Source organism: Manis pentadactyla, chromosome 1 (assembly GCF_030020395.1).
Source record: "Manis pentadactyla isolate mManPen7 chromosome 1, mManPen7.hap1, whole genome shotgun sequence".
Taxonomy (NCBI): Eukaryota; Metazoa; Chordata; class Mammalia; order Pholidota; family Manidae; genus Manis; species Manis pentadactyla.
In genome coordinates this window covers 233593337-233609624 of record NC_080019.1, presented here as the reverse complement: position 1 = coordinate 233609624, position 16288 = coordinate 233593337, and the positions used below count along the sequence as shown (strand labels likewise).

General features: G+C 61.8%; 1 protein-coding gene across 4 annotated transcripts; it reads left to right on the top strand.

Annotated features, from left to right (window-relative positions):
* The first annotated feature begins 2783 nt into the window (after positions 1–2783).
* ITIH3 (inter-alpha-trypsin inhibitor heavy chain 3) lies at positions 2784–16012 on the top strand. Of its 4 annotated transcripts, none has more exons than XM_036878195.2 (22): positions 2786–2925; positions 3556–3576; positions 4700–4866; positions 4945–5049; positions 5312–5474; positions 6246–6359; positions 7175–7300; positions 7521–7637; positions 7783–7951; positions 8491–8616; positions 8899–9080; positions 10249–10434; positions 10574–10713; positions 11384–11538; positions 12169–12183; positions 13235–13258; positions 13486–13521; positions 13650–13763; positions 14191–14395; positions 15085–15175; positions 15336–15447; positions 15767–15900. In XM_036878195.2, exons 1-21 carry the CDS (start codon positions 2833–2835, stop codon positions 15420–15422), a joined length of 2436 nt encoding a protein of 811 aa, XP_036734090.2. In that variant the 5' UTR covers positions 2786–2832; the 3' UTR covers positions 15423–15447; positions 15767–15900. The 4 variants fall into 4 exon arrangements, with proteins under 4 accessions (XP_036734091.2, XP_036734090.2, XP_036734087.2 ...); XM_036878192.2 differs by having other exon boundaries at positions 2787–2925; positions 15003–15175; positions 15767–16012; XM_036878193.2 differs by lacking the exon at positions 12169–12183 and having other exon boundaries at positions 2787–2925; positions 15003–15175; positions 15767–16012.
* Positions 16013–16288: the final 276 nt, after the last annotated feature.

Below are 16288 nucleotides of genomic sequence, written 5' to 3'. Positions count from 1 at the left end.
CTTTTTGGGAGGGAGGTCGGCAGGGGCTCAACCCAAGGGCTCCGGGCTCCCAGCTGACCTGGAGGCTGGCCCACACCAACGCTGGCCCCCGCCCCCCGCCCCTGAAGCTGCCCAGCCCCGTGCTCTCTGGGTGCCTTGAGTGTCCCCGGCACACAGCCTTCCCACCGGCAGGTCCAGGGGCCAAAGGCCACTCTGACCAGCAGCAGCTGTAGCCGACTCAGAGCTCCTGTAGCCAGGCCCGGTACTGAGCGCCTTAGTTGGATTAACTAAATGTGTGCCCCAAGCAGCCCTGGGGGTACTTGTATTGTGCCCATTGACAGCTGAGGAAATGGGGTTAGGAAATTGTACATCACTCATCTTCTAAGTGGTGGAGCTGGGATTTGAACTCATGCTGTCTGATGTCAGCAACTGTGCGCTTGATCACCCCCATGTCAGTATTCCCATCAGGCTGGGCAGCTGGTGGCCAAGGGCTGCTGGGATCTGATTGTAGATCTCCCAAACCATCCCTTAAAATGAACATGTGAAAGCATCATGACACATATACCACCTGGGGTCCTGAAGAAGCCCTACCAGGACCTGAGGCTGCACCTGGGTCAGGGGTCAGGTGTCCAGGGGCACTTCCCGGCCTCCACCCTCAGCTCAGCTGCCCAGCTGCGGGTCCGCACCCTCTGAGAGCCGGCAGGGTGTTTCCCGAAGGCAGAGAGAGCCACCTCCCAGAAGCTGTGGTCTCGGGGCGCCTGGCTCCTGGAGTCCTTTTGGGGTCTTCCTCCCCTGGTCCCGCCTTGGGGCCCAAGCATGACATTCCAGGGGGTAGGAGTGAACCTACAGGAGCCTCGGGCCCTCTAGGTGCAGGTTGAGGGGCCTCCGCCACACCTTTCCAGGAGATTCCCCAATTCTCTGCTGGCTTCTGTCCAGCTCCCACTTGGGGCCCAGAGCAGTAACACAATTGCCAAGCTCCAGGCTGCCCCAGGCCCGGGGAACACAGGGACCTCAGGGGCAGGCTGGGGGCAGCCAACGGAGTTTCAGAGACCAGCCTGCCACTGGCGTGTCCTGGGCTTCTCAAGGGGGAGCCATGGCTGCTGGCTGGCTGGTCAGCCTGAACACCGCCCTGCCCAGCCGGGCCTCTTTTTCCCGCCTACAAAGCCAAAATGCGGTGAACTTGAAGATCTTAGATTCCATCTAATTCTAAATCCAGCAGATGCCTCTGGGTCCCTCCACGCCCCCAGCTGCCCCCCAGGGGCCTCTTCACCAGCCTCAGAAATCCTATTTTGAGTTGCTCCTCCCATACTCCAAGACCTTGGGGATTTGGTGGAGGCCTAGAGGAAAGGGGTGGGGTGGGGCTCCCCAGGCAGCAGGGCGGTGATGAGGGGCCACTGGGCACCAACGGCAGGGCAACGGCTCTGGCACAGCTGCAAGCTGCCCGGGGGTCAGCACCCACAGGTGCTGAGAATGGCCACACGAACAAGGTGGGCTGGGAGCCAGGAAGCTCAAGAGGGGCCTGCACTCTGCTCAGAGCGTCAGTCAGCGCCTGCTGGGCGGTCTGCTCAGCCCCGAGGGGGCGGTGTGAGTCTGCAGGAGGCCCCCAGGCCAGGCACCCCACCAGGCCTCAAGCACAGGCAGAGCCCCCGGCAGCTGCCTCGCAGGCCCAGCATCTTTCTGCTGACGTGGCGACTCTGCGTCAGGCCTTCCAGGGCGCCTTCCGTGGCTCCTGCCGCTCCCTGCTCCTCTCCCTCCTCCTCTCCCTCCTCGTGCCCTCTCGCCGGCTCCCAGGATGTCCAAGTCAGCCGCAGTGCTCTCAGGAAGGCCTGCGGCCCATGCCCGGCATCCTCCCAGCTCCATTCTGGGGTGGCCAAATTGGGAGGTCAGTGGGTCCCCATGCCCAGAAGAGCATGGGAGAGGCAGGCACACTGCAGCCACTCCGGAAGGTCTGGGGGCTGGCAGGGCCCTGGGGTAGGGAGCCCTGGCCCCCACTAGGAGGGGAACAGACCCTGCCTCTGAAGTTCCCATTATCCTAGAGGCCAGAGCCCTAGCCTCACTGGAGACTTTTGGGGGAATGACTTTCCAAGAGACTGAGGACAACAGAGTCCCTGGCCAGGCCCTGAGGCCACACGGGCCTGGATGGATAGACGGCCTGGCCCTCCAGGAGCTCGGAGCTTAGGGCGGGGTGGTCAGGCCCAAGCATGCAGACCTCAGCAGACAGTGACAGAGCAGCCCTCAGGGAGCTCGGGCCGGGGCAGGGCTGTCTGCGATCAGCTAGGGGACGAAGAGGAAGACTTCTGGGGATGGACACGGGGACTGGCAGCGATGAGAAGTGGTGCGCAGAGATGGGAGGGCGTGCTAGTGGAAGAGGGGTTCAGGAAAGAGAGCTGGAGGCAGGCCTCAGAGCGCTGGGCCACAGGACTGGGGGCTGTCCTTGCCCTGAGGCCACGGGAGCCAGGGAAGGGCTGTGAGCCATGGCCATCTGAGCCTTAGGGGAGGGGTCCGCTTCCTTGACAAGGGGTGCTGTGATCCAGACCATGCCAGTGGTGTGCATGAGAGGCCGCAATCTGAGATGCCGTTTGCTTTAAATGTGACTCCGCGCCGTCACCATCACCCCTGCCTGGGGAGTCCTGGGGTCCACCTGCCGACACACAGCTCCCGCTTTTCCCTCTGTGTCCCCCAGCCGCCAGGGGTGAAGTCCCAACACTGTTGACAATACCCAGAGGGCCCCCTGGCTCAGAGAGACCCAAGGCCAGCTGCTCCACCCACCCCCGCACTGCAGGTCACTGACCGGACTTGGAAAACACCAGGCTCACTCATATACGGCGTGCGGGCCAGGGCTGTGTGCTCGCGATGGCATCTGCTCAGTGGCCCTGCCTCCTTTTGGTCCTGTCCTCTGGCTTGGTGGCTTCTGGCTTCCAAAAAAGCCCCTCCCGGTCGCTTGGGGTAAGTCTGCTCCCTCTTCCCCATCTGCGCCTGTCACACGGGCAGAGGCCCAAGGGTGCGCAGTCCTCTCCGTGGGGTGAAGAGGAGGCAGACGGCTGGGCGCGGAGCTGCAGCGGAAGGGCCGGGTGCTGGGAGAGGCAGGCTCCGGGACCAGGCAAGCCCTCAGATCTCCCTGGGCCCTGGTTTCCCCACCTGCCATTTGGGGGATGCACCACAAACTGTGCACCCACTGAGAGGCTGTGAAGGTCCGAGTCTGAGCAAGGGCAGAGCCTCTAAGAAGGTCAAGCCCTGGGGGACCCTGGTGGGGAGTGCTGGGAGGAGGCTCAGGGGCCGGAGGCCCAGGAAAAGGCAGTGAATTGGGGGGTGGGGGGCAGGGAGAGAGCTCCAGCTGCTGATGCCTGCCCTGCTCCCCCGGCTGCCTGGAGACCTGGCCCCTCTGGCGTCAGTTTCCCCATGTATCCCGAGTCCCTCCTACTCTGACATGTGACTCTGGGTGGGTCCTATGCCCGAAGCCCATCAAGGTGTGTGTGTGGGGTCATTGCTGAGCCCTGGCCTCAGCCCAGAGCCTGCTCCCGGACAGTGGTGGCCTTGGCCTCAGCCTGAACCTTGTGTTTGTCTTTGTTTTTGCAGAAACGGAGCCTCCCGGATGGGGTGAGAACTTTCACCAGGGACGGGGCAGGGCAGGGCGGGGCGGGCAGGATGGAGATGGGTGCCCAACAGCTGAAGGGGTGGGCCATCGCGGCAGGTCCCTCAGAGCTGGCGAGCAGTTCACAGCCCCCTGCCCTGGCAGACGCCACGTGGCTCAAGAGGCCGGGGAAGAGCACCGCAGACCGCTCCGGCTAGGCTTTCCTTCCACACACTTACCAAGCCTTGCCGGTACCAGGCCCTGCGCCCAGCGCTGGGGTGCAGCGTAGAGTGGTCCTGTCACACCCTCAGAAGCCTCTCAATGTTCTGGTTTCCCTGGGCTGTCTCCTGGGGCCCTCCCTCTGCCCACCGCCCCCACTGGAAGGGGAATGGGGACATGAAGCCCCGCCCACACACTCCCCTAGGCCCAGGGGAATTGGGCCGGGGCATGAAGCATGTGATTTCCGTCCAAGCAAAGTTGTGAAGGAGCAGAAAGAGCCGGGCCAGGCGCCCCTACTGCAGAGACCTGGTGTGGCCGGAGCCCAGACGAGCAGAGGCAGCGGTAGCTGTGTGGGGGGCATCAGAGCCATAGGGGCGGCCGCCTTCAGGGTGATGGGGGCACAGGGGATGCGGTGGGGGGCGTTATGGGGGAGGGGCAGCATCAGATCTGGGCTTTTTACAAGGTCTTACTGGCTACAGCTGCCTGTAAACAGGCTATGGGGTTACAGAGGCAGAGCAGGGCCCGCGGCCTGCACTCCCCGCCTCCCTTTCCTCCGGGCACCAACACGCTGAAATATGGAGCTCCTTTTCCTGGTGCAAAGCTCCCCTTCCTGAGTGGCTTCTGGGTGCCGAGCTCTAAGGTGGGCTGAGTGAAGGAACCCGGGGGCCCAGGGAACGGGGAGAGGAGAAGACCGGATCAGGCCAGGCCCCCTGAAAGGGAGAGGCTTGGAAAGGCCTGAGCATGCCAGAACGAAGTCGCCTCGGAGGAGGCCACCCAGGCTCCCAACATGGGTGAGGAAGGATGGAGGGCTGCTCACCAGGCAGGGGCTCTGGAGTCTGCAGAGCACGCCGGGAAGGACAACAGCCGGGTGGAAGGCCTGGTTTCCTAGGCCGTCTGGTCACTAGTGTGACACCTGCCCTTCTCCCACAGGTGGTCAGAGGCATTGAGGTCTACAGTACCAAGATCAGCTGCAAGGTGACCTCCCGCTTTGCTCACAATGTTGTCACCACGAGGGCTGTCAATCGTGCAGACACCGCCAAGGAGGTGTCTTTTGATGTGGAGCTGCCCAAGACAGCCTTCATCACCAACTTCACCTTGTGAGTGTCCCCGTGGCTGCTGGCTCTGGGCTCGGGACGGAGCCTGGCCAGCACAAACCTCTGGCTCTTCCCCTGCAGGACCATTGACGGCGTCACCTACCCTGGGAACGTCAAGGAGAAGGAGGTCGCCAAGAAGCAGTATGAGAAGGCTGTGTCCCAGGGCAAGACAGCTGGCTTGGTCAAGTAAGCGTGGACCCCCAGGCTGTGGGGAGGACATCTGGGCTGCAGGGACCCTCAGAGATGCAAACAGGAGCAGCAGCGGCTGCCATTAGTGTTGCTATTATTCCTATTATAGCAACATGTGCTATACACGTTTATCACTGCAACATTATTCCATGTGGCCGTGGAGGCATCCCAGGTTCAGGGTGGGGATGGAAACCTGAGGCCCAGGAAGGGTGGGCTCGTGCAGTCTGTGAGGCAGGCACTGTCTTGCCCCCCAACTCAGGGCCTCCGGGAGGAAGCTGGAAAAATTCACCGTGTCAGTCAACGTGGCTGCGGGCAGCAAGGTCACCTTCGAGCTGACCTACGAGGAGCTGCTCAAGAGGCACAAGGGCAAGTACGAGATGTTCCTCAAGGTCCAGCCCAAGCAACTGGTCAAGCACTTTGAGGTAATCGACCCTCCTGCAGCCTCAAGGAGACCGCGGGGTGCAGCAAGGGCCGGGCAGAGCCCAGACCTCAGCTGGGTGTCCGGCTGTGCAGAGCAGACTGAGGGGGCGGGAGGTGCAGGGCCCCCAGGCTGGTAGGAGACACGGAGCTGGCAGGCTCGGAGGCCTTCCCCAGGGGCTGTCCCCTCTTCCCACCACCACGGGGTGGGGTGCTCTGCAGGGAGGTGGGCCTCTGGGGAAGGAGGTTTCCCACAACTGGTGGACGGGACTGCTCGGGGCCAAAAGCCTCATGGCCATTCTTTGGGACTGAGAAAGAACTGCTGGGGTGTTTCTCTGGAGGGGAAATGTCCACCCAGCACTCGGCTCAGGAGCCTCGAGGCAGTTCCAGTGGTTCTGGCCACAGCAACAGGGCCCTGGGGAAGAGGCTGGGCTGGACCTGGCAGATGTAGGGTGGGTGCTGGGCCCTCGGGGGCACCCCACATAGTGTCTCCGTAATACTTATAACTGGGTCTTGTACCTCTATCAGAGCCGGACCAAAGCAAATGCTTTCATGGCAGAATCTGGGGGGCCGCATGGCAGGTGGCTGGGAGAGCCTTGGGGTCAGAGTCCCCTCTCTTGTGGCCATGTTCTTGGTGGGGGACACCAGGCTGGAGGCCAGTTGTCCTGGAGGCTGTGCCCGCACCACCCTGACCTGCCGCATTCCCCCGGGCCTTGCCCTGGAGGCTCGCCTGTGTGCTGTCACTGAGTGACACCTCCGTACCTCGACTGTTTCAGATCGAGGCAGACATCTTCGAACCCCAGGGCATCAGCTCGCTGGACGCAGAGGCCTCATTCATCACCAATGACCTCCTGGGAAGCGCCCTCACCAAGTCCTTCTCAGGAAAAAAGGTGGCGTAGATACCTCTGGGCCGGGGGCGGGGACAGGAACGGCAGCCCCAGCAGGCCGAGGGTGAAGCCTGGGGCTTGGCTGGTGTATGTGCGGGTGCGTGTGATGGGGAGGGACCTCTGCCATGACCACCTTTCTCCCTGGCCAGGTGTGAGGATGCTAGACGCAGAGGGCTGCTTGCTGACAAGGGCCTGCCAGAGAGCTGGGGTCCCAGAGGCACTGAGGGGGTGGGGACCATGCATAAAGCTCAGTCCCATTCTGCCTTGGGAAGTGGGCCAGGCAGGTCACTGTCCCTGTTTCACAAAAAGGACACTGAGGCCAGAGGGAGTCATGTAGACGCACTGACTCCACACGAGGGGGTAAGGACAAGAGGGAACTGCGGTCCTGGTGCTGGTGGTCGGCCCTGTCCCTGAGGTCTCTGGTATTCCGGGGGCCTGCTGGTCGTGTAGGGAATGAACAGATGTTCATGTGAACAGCAAACCTCAGTCACTCAGGACTTCCGCCGGGGCCTGAGGAGCACAGACTCGGGGCTGCTGGCCTCTATAGGGCAGCCCCCTGCCCTGAGGCCTCTCCCCACTCCCTCTTCCCGGCACCGCCCCGTGCAGTACCATCCAATGTGAAGCTCCCTTTCCTAGTGCAAACCTCCCCTAAGTGGCTTCTCCGTGCTGAGCTCCGAGGTGGGCTGAGCTAAGGGACCTGGGGGCCCAGTGGAGGGGGGAGAGGTGAAAGCTGGGTCAGACCAGGCCCTGCCCCTGCTGAGGTCTGCAGAGGGCAGGCCCGGCCAAGCTGAGCAAGGCCCTCCACCACCCTCCCTCAGGGCCACGTGTCCTTCAAGCCCAGCTTGGACCAGCAGCGGTCCTGCCCTACCTGTACAGACTCCCTCCTCAACGGCGACTTCACCATCACCTACGACGTGAACAGGGAGTCTCCAGCCAACGTGCAGGTAGCCGCCGGTGGGCTCTGACTCCGCCGGGCCTGGCGATCCCCTTCATGATGGGGTGGGTGGTGCGGCTGAGTGTCCTGCAGGGCGTGGGGACCGCAGGCAGTCCAGAGCATCTGCATGGCACCTCCCTGAGGCTGGTCAATGTCTTCCACTCACAAGAGTAGCCAATGTGAGGTTGCTAAAGGGACACTGGCCTCCAACCTCTCTCTCCGCTTTCCAGATAGTCAACGGCTACTTTGTGCACTTCTTTGCACCCCAAGGCCTTCCAGTGGTGCCTAAGAATGTGGTCTTTGTGATTGATGTCAGCGGCTCCATGTACGGTCGGAAAATGGAGCAGGTAACCCCACGGCACAAGTGGGGGTGACGGGTGGGAGGGAGCAGCATTTTAAACGGACAGAGCCGGGATTTCCAGCGCAAGAGAATGAGAAAGGCACAAAGCACCCGCCAGCCCTCTCCCAGCTCCTTGCGCTTCTCTCTCCCAGACAAAGGACGCCCTGCTCAGAATCCTGGAGGACGTGAACGAGGAGGACCACCTGAATTTCATCCTGTTCAGTGGCCAGGTCACCACGTGGAAGGACAGCTTAGTCCGAGCCACTCCGGAGAACACCCAGGAAGCCAGGGCGTTTGTGAAGAGTATCAAAGACCAAGGAAGTGAGAGCAAAGGGCTGCAGCGGGCAACCCCCACCTCGGGGTGGGGACCCTGCTGGCCCGGGCCCTGCAGACCCTACTGGGCAGAGGTGGGAGCTGGGGATCCAGGCTGATAGGGGGGTATCTTCTCTGCGGTCTAGGGAAACCCATTCTTTCTGTTACTAACCCACGATCCCAGTGCTCCCCAGGTCCCAGAGGACAAGGCCACAGAGAACCCTTATCTTCGGACATTTCTTAAGGAAAATCACCAGGATATCTATCCTGCTTCCCTCTCTTCCCAGTGAGGGGGCTGGGGGTCCACGTGACCTTGCCCACATCGCTTTCACCATGCCCTTGTGCTTCCACCCTTCTGGGAGCCCCAGCACGACAGTCCTTTTGTCCCCATTTGCACGAGTAAGTCGTTCGTTCGTCACTCGCTGACTCGTCCGGCTGACGCTTCCTGAGCTCCACCGTGTGCTGGCGGACTTGGCGGGCTGCCCCCGCCTCCTCCGTCTGGCACCCCAGGCACCCCCACGGTGCTTATCTGTCTGTCTGTGTGCTAGTGACCAACATCAACGACGGGCTGCTGAGGGGCATCAGCATGCTGAACAAGGCCCGGGAGGAGCACAGAGTCCCAGAGAGGAGCACCTCCATTGTCATCATGCTGACCGACGGGGATGCCAATGTTGGTGAGGCAGGCGGGTATGGCTCTGAACCGCAGCCATGCTTGGCTCTGTGGCCAGCTCCCTGCAAGGCCTGGGGTAGCTCTTCCCAGGGGCCCCCCGAGTCTGCGAGTCCCTCAAGGGCAAGGCCCAACTCCCCGTGCCGGGGTCCCCCCACCCTGACCTGACAAGGGCCGTGGCTGTGACCCTGGCAGCTCTGCAGGTGCAGAGGTCAGCTAGCTTCAGATGGGGCTGGTCCAGAGAGCCTCCAGGGCGGGGCTGCAGCGTGAGCACCCTCTTCCCCTGCAGGGGAGAGCAGACCGGAGAAAATCCAAGAGAACGTGCGAAACGCCATTGGGGGCAAATTCCCCTTGTATAACCTGGGCTTTGGCAACAATCTGAATTATAACTTCCTGGAGAGCATGGCCCTGGAGAACCACGGGCTTGCCCGGCGCATTTACGAGGATTCTGATGCCAACTTACAGCTGCAGGTAGGCCTGGTCTTGCACACCTCCAGGCATAAGGAACTCATGACTTCCCCAGGTGGCCGTTCCGCTGTGTGACAGTTTCAGTTGTCAGGACCGCAGCGTCTCACACTGAAGTCTACCTCTCACCCGTCAGTAGTGGCTCTGATTTTGTCCTTGGACTCCGCAGAGCGGACTCACCTCCTCTGTAGGAGGGCGAGGTCCAGTAGAGGACGTTGGGTTGAATATGAATTTCTGATAAACAACGAATAATTTTTGTACGGTAAGCATGCCCCAAATATTGCTCAGGACACTGTACCAGTTTGCTGGGGCCGCTGTAACAAAGTACCACAGACTGAGAGGCTAAAACCACAGAAACTGACTGCTTCCCAGCGGCGGAGGCTGGAAGTCCGCCATCAGGGCACCGCCGCCCTGGGAGGGCCCCGAGGGACGGTTCTGCTCCAGGCTCCTCGCCGGGGCGTGTAGGGGGCCGTCTTCTCCCTTGTCTCTTCACATGGTCTCCCTCTGTGCGTGTCTATCTCTGGGTCCAAATTTCCCCCTTCCATAAGGACACCAGTCCTGCCAGATGGGGGCCTCTGCTAAAGACCCCCTTTTCACATGATTACCTCCGTAAAGACCCTCTCTCTAAACAAGGTCATGTCTTGAGGTTCTGGGGTCAGGAATTTAATGTGTACTTTGGGGGTACATGATTCACCCCACAGCAGACATGCTTCTATTAGAAACTGATTCGTTTACCTGACGTTCCAGTCTGACCGCATGTCCTGAATTCTCATTTGCCAAGCCTGGCAACGCCCGTTCCTCCCCAGGGCAGGTGACTGTGGACACCCCAGGCCTTTACTCTGCCTGCCCTTGGTCCCTGTGCCCCACCCCGTATCTCCTCCTGCCCTTTTCTCCTCTGTATTTTACCCCAGCAAACATTTCTGGAGTAACCTTCCCTGTGCCAAGAAGTCTGCCCCTACCTTTCTTCTCCTCGAGTCTCTCCTTGGGGTGGACAGGGAGGGTCCCACCACCTGGAGGGCACAGTCTGGGCCACAGAGGTGGAGAGGAGGAGCCAGCGCTGGCCCAGCCCGGGGACTCAGTGACACACAGTGGTGTCAGCGGGCGCCCGCCCACCCGCCCTCTCTGAGCCTGCGCTGGGGGCCTCAGGTGACCAGCTCTCTGACCTGGGCTCCAGGGTTTCTACGACGAGGTGGCCAACCCGCTCCTGACGGGTGTGGAGGTGGAGTACCCCGAGAACGCCATCCTGGACCTCACCCAGAACGCGTACCAGCACCTCTATGACGGCTCTGAGATCGTGGTGGCTGGGCGCCTGGTGGACCAGGACGTGAACAGCTTTAAGGCGGATGTGAAGGGCCATGGGGTGAGCTGGGCTGGGGCCTGGGTGTGGGCAGGGATGGGGGGTCGGCACCGTTGGGGCTCCGTTCCCCAGCTGATGGCCCAGCAGCGGTAGCCCCAAACTGGGCCCTCCGGCCTCTCGCCTCCTCCCCCCTGCACCACAGGCCATCAATGACCTGACCTTCACAGAGGAGGTGGACATGAACGAGATGGAGAAGGCTCGGCGGGAGCAGGACTACATTTTTGGGAACTACATTGAGCGGCTCTGGGCCTACCTCACCATTGAGCAGCTGCTGGAGAAACGGTGACCTGGCCCATCCCTCACGGCAGGCCCCACGCATTGCCCCATGCCCGGCACCACGCTCGGCCCCAGCAGCTCTCTGTGCCTATCCCTGTGCTGGCTGTGCTCCGGGGGGCCCCAGAGTGGGAGGCCTCAGCCACATCCGGGAGCTCCCCACGTGCACCCTGGGTGCCTGCCTTCCTTGTGGCTCAGCCCCCCGGAATGCTTTCCCAGGGGCCGAGGCCGGCCCGGCTTCAGGGCTCAGCCAGCAGCCTGGGAGCAACTTGAGGGCAGGGGCGGGCCTCAGCGCCCTGCACCCCACACCCTGCATGGGCCGTGATGGTGAGGCTGAGCACAGCCGAGCCTTCTGGGGGAAAAGCCTGGCAGCTGCTGGCACAGGGTCTGGCGTGTGCTCAGTATATGGACACTATCAAGGGTGATTGCTGTAGTAGCCATTTCAGGTCCCTTGTGTGTTATAGGTGGGGAAACTGAGGCCCAGAGAGGAAACACGGCCTGTCCACCTGTTCCGGGGGGGCTGGTCAACCAGTCTTTTCTGAACGCTAGTGGGCTCCCCCTGGGGTGAGGGACCCTGGCTGCCTCTGGGGCTCCTGGCCTGGTTCCGGGAGTCAGAGCAGGGGCAGGCAGGCAGGCAGCATTCTCGGGGCTGAGCGTCCCGCTCTGCGCCTCCCCACAGCAAGAAAGCCCGTGGTGAGGAGAAGGAGAACCTCACGGCCCAGGCCCTGGACCTGTCCCTCAAATACCACTTTGTGACCCCACTGACCTCCATGGTGGTGACCAAGCCCGAGGACAGTGAGGACCAGACGGCCATCGCTGACAAGCCCGGGGAAGGTGGGCAGAGTGCAGGCTGGAGCTCAGAGGCCTTCCTTTGGGGCCTGGAGCGCCTAGAAGAGGAAAGCGCCAGGCTGGGGAGGCCAGACGTACTGGAGAGGGGCAGGCCCAGGGGGCATCAAAGGAAAACTGGCCAAGGGCTGGGGAGGGCGTTGTGCAGGGGGGAAGACATCAGCGTGGACAGTGGGGCATAGGGGTGAATGGGAGCCTCTGAGTCTCTAAGGGGATGAGTAAATGGGCCCCCTGCTCAGGGTCGTTTCAAGGAAAGGGGTGTGGGCTGCAGCATGGAAGGGCTCAGTTAGAGAAGCGGCAGCCCTTTCAGCCTGAACATTAGGCCTGGCGCTTGCACCTGGGGAGTGTCAGAGGAAATGGCCCGGAGAGCTGGAGGCTGGCACCAGGTCTTCTCCACCAGATCCCAAGAGCAGGGCCTGGTGTCCCTGAAGCCGGTGTGGGTGTGGGGCTTGGCACTGGGAGGCATAGGAGGCAAGGTCCAGGACCTCCTGGTTCCAGGGGACACACAGTGGGGGCACAGCTGGCTGGCTGGCTGCCGAACAGGCAGCAAGGTGGTCACACTGGCCCCGACAGTGGGCGTCTGTGGCTTGACACAGGTCTCCTCTCCCTCCCTCACAGGGCCTGTGGACGCAGGTAAGCTTCAGCCTGGCTGGGAGCTGTCCCGGGGGAAGACAGGAGGCCTTCCCAAGCACACTGGGCATGCCCAGCCCACAGAGGGCCCTCAGGACCCCAGGCTCAGGACCCAGCTCTGCGGCCAATGTATGAGCAACCCCGCGTGGGGCTCTGCCTTCTCTGGGCCTTACCGGGTCCTCATCGGTTGACTGGGGTGGCTTCTCCTGAGCAAGGAGAGACGATCCATCTGAGAGCATTCAGTGACCTGAAAAAAAAGCAAGCCATTTCCTGCATGGGGCACTGACACTCCATTAATCCCACAGCAAGCCTTTAAGGGTTTTTACAGTGAAGAAACTGAGTCACAGAGAGGTTGCCTATTTGCACAAGGACTCTATCAGCAGGTGGCCAAGCTGAGACTTTGGCCCAGGCAGCCTGGTTTCAGCACTGGGCTGGGATTCATGGCATTCTGAGCCTCTCTCAACATAAATTGGCACCTCACCCCCTACAAGGCCACCGCCCCCGGCAGGGCTTCCCTGCCCCAACAGCCTGCCCGTCTCTAGCAACACGGGCAGACGGTGCCAGTGCAAGCAGCACGTTTGGGCTGGGCCATCGCTTTCCCTCAGAAGAGCCCTCGAATGTACAGTTCCTGGTGTGTGTGCGTGTGTGTGTACGGGTGGGTGTGTTACTCCCAAGGATGGCAGACGGCTGTGAGCCTCACCCAACCCCAAAGTGGGGGTGTGAGTTCCCGGGCCGGGGACAGTGTCTGCTGTGAGCATTACTCATGACGGTCTGTGATCGAATGGCTTGCATTTTAGCTGTGCCAAAATGCCATGCCCCTGGCATTAAAATCACACCCATCTTTCCAACAGCCCTAGAAAGGGGCTCCCTGGGTATACCTCCAATTCCCAAGCCTGAACTTAGGGGTCACATCTCCACCCTGGATCTGTCAGTGTTGGGGCCCCACTGGGGGCTTGGAGCCCTTAGACAGGTAGAAGGCTGGGGTTGGGGTGTGCATGGGGGACTGAGTGAGCCCAGGACACACGGCTCACGGCTGCCCTTTGCTTTATTTCAGTGACCCCCTCCTCCGCTTACCTGAGTGAGTACCTGCCGGCCGCTGCCGCCCCTCACCCCACCTGCAGCGAGGCCTGGCCCCAGTCAGCTCTGGAGTCTGTCCTGAACTGGCTCTTGAGACAGACAGCTGGTTGGGGTCCTGAGGAGATGGGGTGGGAAGCAGAAATGGGAGGGGCATGGGCCAAACTCTGGGGGGAGTCCTGGTGCCCCTCCAGGCCCGCCCGCCGAGCTGAGGCCTCTCTGCGCCCACAGCCAGCTACCAGCCCCCTCAGACACCCTACTACTACGGTGAGTAGGCCCGGGCCCCAGTGCCTCCTGCCTGTATGGAAGTCTGCCCCACGGGGGCCAGGGTTTGGGGGAAGGCCCCTGGATGGTAAGAGGCCTCCAGAGCGAGCCCCCACCTGATGTGCCCTCAGTGGACGGGGACCCCCACTTCATCATCCAAGTCCCAGAGAAAGACGATGCCATCTGCTTCAACATCGATGAAGCCCCGGGCACGGTGCTGCGCCTCATTCAGGACCCTGTCACAGGTGAGGCCTGGGGGTTGGGGCTTTTCCTGGGGAGGCCTGGAGCCCCAGTAGGCACAAGGGCAGGTCCTCATTCTGCCCATGGGCATCCACCTCTCAGTGCAGATTACATCCTGGAGGGGGCTGTTCAGAGGCACATGCTCACCCAGCCTCCCAGGGGCTGTGGTGTGGAGATAGTCAGATTAAGGCTGACCTGTGTGCAGAGAACAACTTTTCTTGGAACAGCACTGCCTGGCCCAGGAGGGGACAGGTCCATGTGGCCGACCCAAGCGTGTCAAGGACAGACGGGGGTGGCTCTGGAGTCCTGGTCTCTCCATGGGCCTCTGCCCTGCGGCCCCTCAGTGAGTCCTGCTGAAGGGGAGCTGTGTCCCTGAAGGCCAGCCTGGACTCAGAAGCCTCGCTGGTCTCTCCGGACCCGTCCCTCTGGCAGGCCTCACGGTCAATGGGCAGATCATCGGTGAGAAGAGAGACAGCCCTGATTCCAAGGCCACAAAGACGTACTTCGGTAAAGTGGGCATTGCCAGGGCCCCCATGGACCTCCGGATCGAGGTGACCCCGGAGAAGGTCGCCATATGGAACGGGGCTGCACAGAGCATCTTCAGCTGGCTGGACACAGTCACCGTCACACAGGATGGGTAACGCCCCGCTCCTGGGTCCCTGGGGGGCGATCCGGTCGGCAGGTCTGAGGGATTTGGACAAACCCAGGACGGAAGATCCACAGGGCTCACAGGAGAGTTGGTGGCCCAGGGGGTTCAGGCCCTGCCCTCCTGAGCTGGTGGCTGGACAGCCCCAGGACCGGCCTCCAGGAAGTGCCGTGTGGACACAGGCGTCAGATGACCTGGCGACCTGACAACGGCCATCATCCCCACTTGCATTTTCTCTGGATGAACTTGTTAGCTCTCAGCTCCTCGGCCTCTCCCATGTCTTCAAATCGCCCAGTGCGGGGCGGGCAGGGCAGGAGTTATTCCCACTGAGGCTCGGAGGAGGTCACACGGGAAGCCGGCAGCAGAGCTGGGGCTCAATCCTGTCCCCAGACTCCCAGGACAGCCCCTCCCCTGTGCCCAGAGAAGCAAGGAGCCATGCAGGGGACGGCACGGTGGACCCACACGAGCATCCCCCCGAAACAGTTTCCAGAGTCTGTGGTCTTAGGCGCACATGCAGGAAGGCGCTGCCGGGACGCCCTTGTTCAGCTGCCCAGGGTGATGGCCGCTGGGCCCCACCTCCTGACCTCGTCTCTCCTAGGCTATCCGTGAGGATCAACAGGAAGAAGAACATGGTGGTCTCCTTTGGCGATGGGGTTACCTTTGTGGTTGTCCTGCACCAGGTGTGGAAGAAACATCCTGTCCACCAGGACTTTCTGGGCTTCTATGTGGCAGACAGTCGCCGGATGTCGGCACAGACACATGGGCTGCTGGGTATGGAATGTTCCAGCTTCAGGTGGTTCAGGGCACGTGGCAGAGGGAGAGCCATGAACCAGCGCACAGCACCCCAGCCAGCCTGTGCACCAGCCCTGGCCGAGGCCGCGTCACCTGTGGTGACGGCAGGGGCTGATGGTGTGAATGTTTTCATTCCCAGGACAATTCCTCCACCCCTTTGACTTTAAAGTGTCTGATGTCCACCCGGGCTCTGATCCCACGAAGCCAGATGCCACAATGGTGGTGAAGAACCACCGGCTGACAGTCACCAGGTGAGGGAACCCCTCAGACATCCTGACCCTGCCCGGTACTGAGACAGGAGAAAAGAGCCCCCTGTGCCTACGCATCGGCCTGCCAGCCTCGCCTTCTGAGGGGAACTCTCGTTTCCCTCTGGGGTCCTGGCCCCCCAAGGCCCCTCCCAATCAGGGAAACAGAAAAGTGGGCCTCCTAAGAGGAGTAATCACGGGACCCTATTCGTGACCAAAGAGTTCAGGGTGCCCAGAATTGGTGCCTTCACATCCTTGCCAACCTCGGGTCCGGAATGCAGCCTTGCCCACCTGGGTACCATGGCCCTTCTCTCGCTCCCTCCAGGGGCTCCCAGAAAGACTACAGGAAGGATGTCAGCACCGGCACGAAGGTTGCCTGCTGGTTCGTCCACAACAATGGGCAAGGGCTGATTGATGGTGTCCACACCGACTACATTGTCCCGGATCTGTTCTGAGCAGACACGCCAGCTCCTGCTGAGATGGCTGCCTCGGCTCACCTGGCGTGTGGACAGGGACACAGAGGGGGACCGAGGGAGGGCTCGGACAATAAAGGCCGAGGGCAAGACTGCCAGGAGCCTCCGTGTGCCTCTCTGCGCCCCTGCGCCAGGGAACAGGCAGCTGGGGCCCGAGGCAGCGCAAAGGAGGGGCCGGCCGCTAGAACACAACTTCCTGGCCCCTCCGCCGGTGTGGCTGGGACAGGCTGGTTGGGGTGGCACTCCGGGATCCAGTGTATGACGGTTTGGGGAGAAAACAATGGAGATCTGACTGAACAAAGGGGCCCCGAGAAGCTGGCAAGGACTGAGTGCATTGGATTCTAGGAGGATCGTAGGAAAGTCCGGGGTCATGG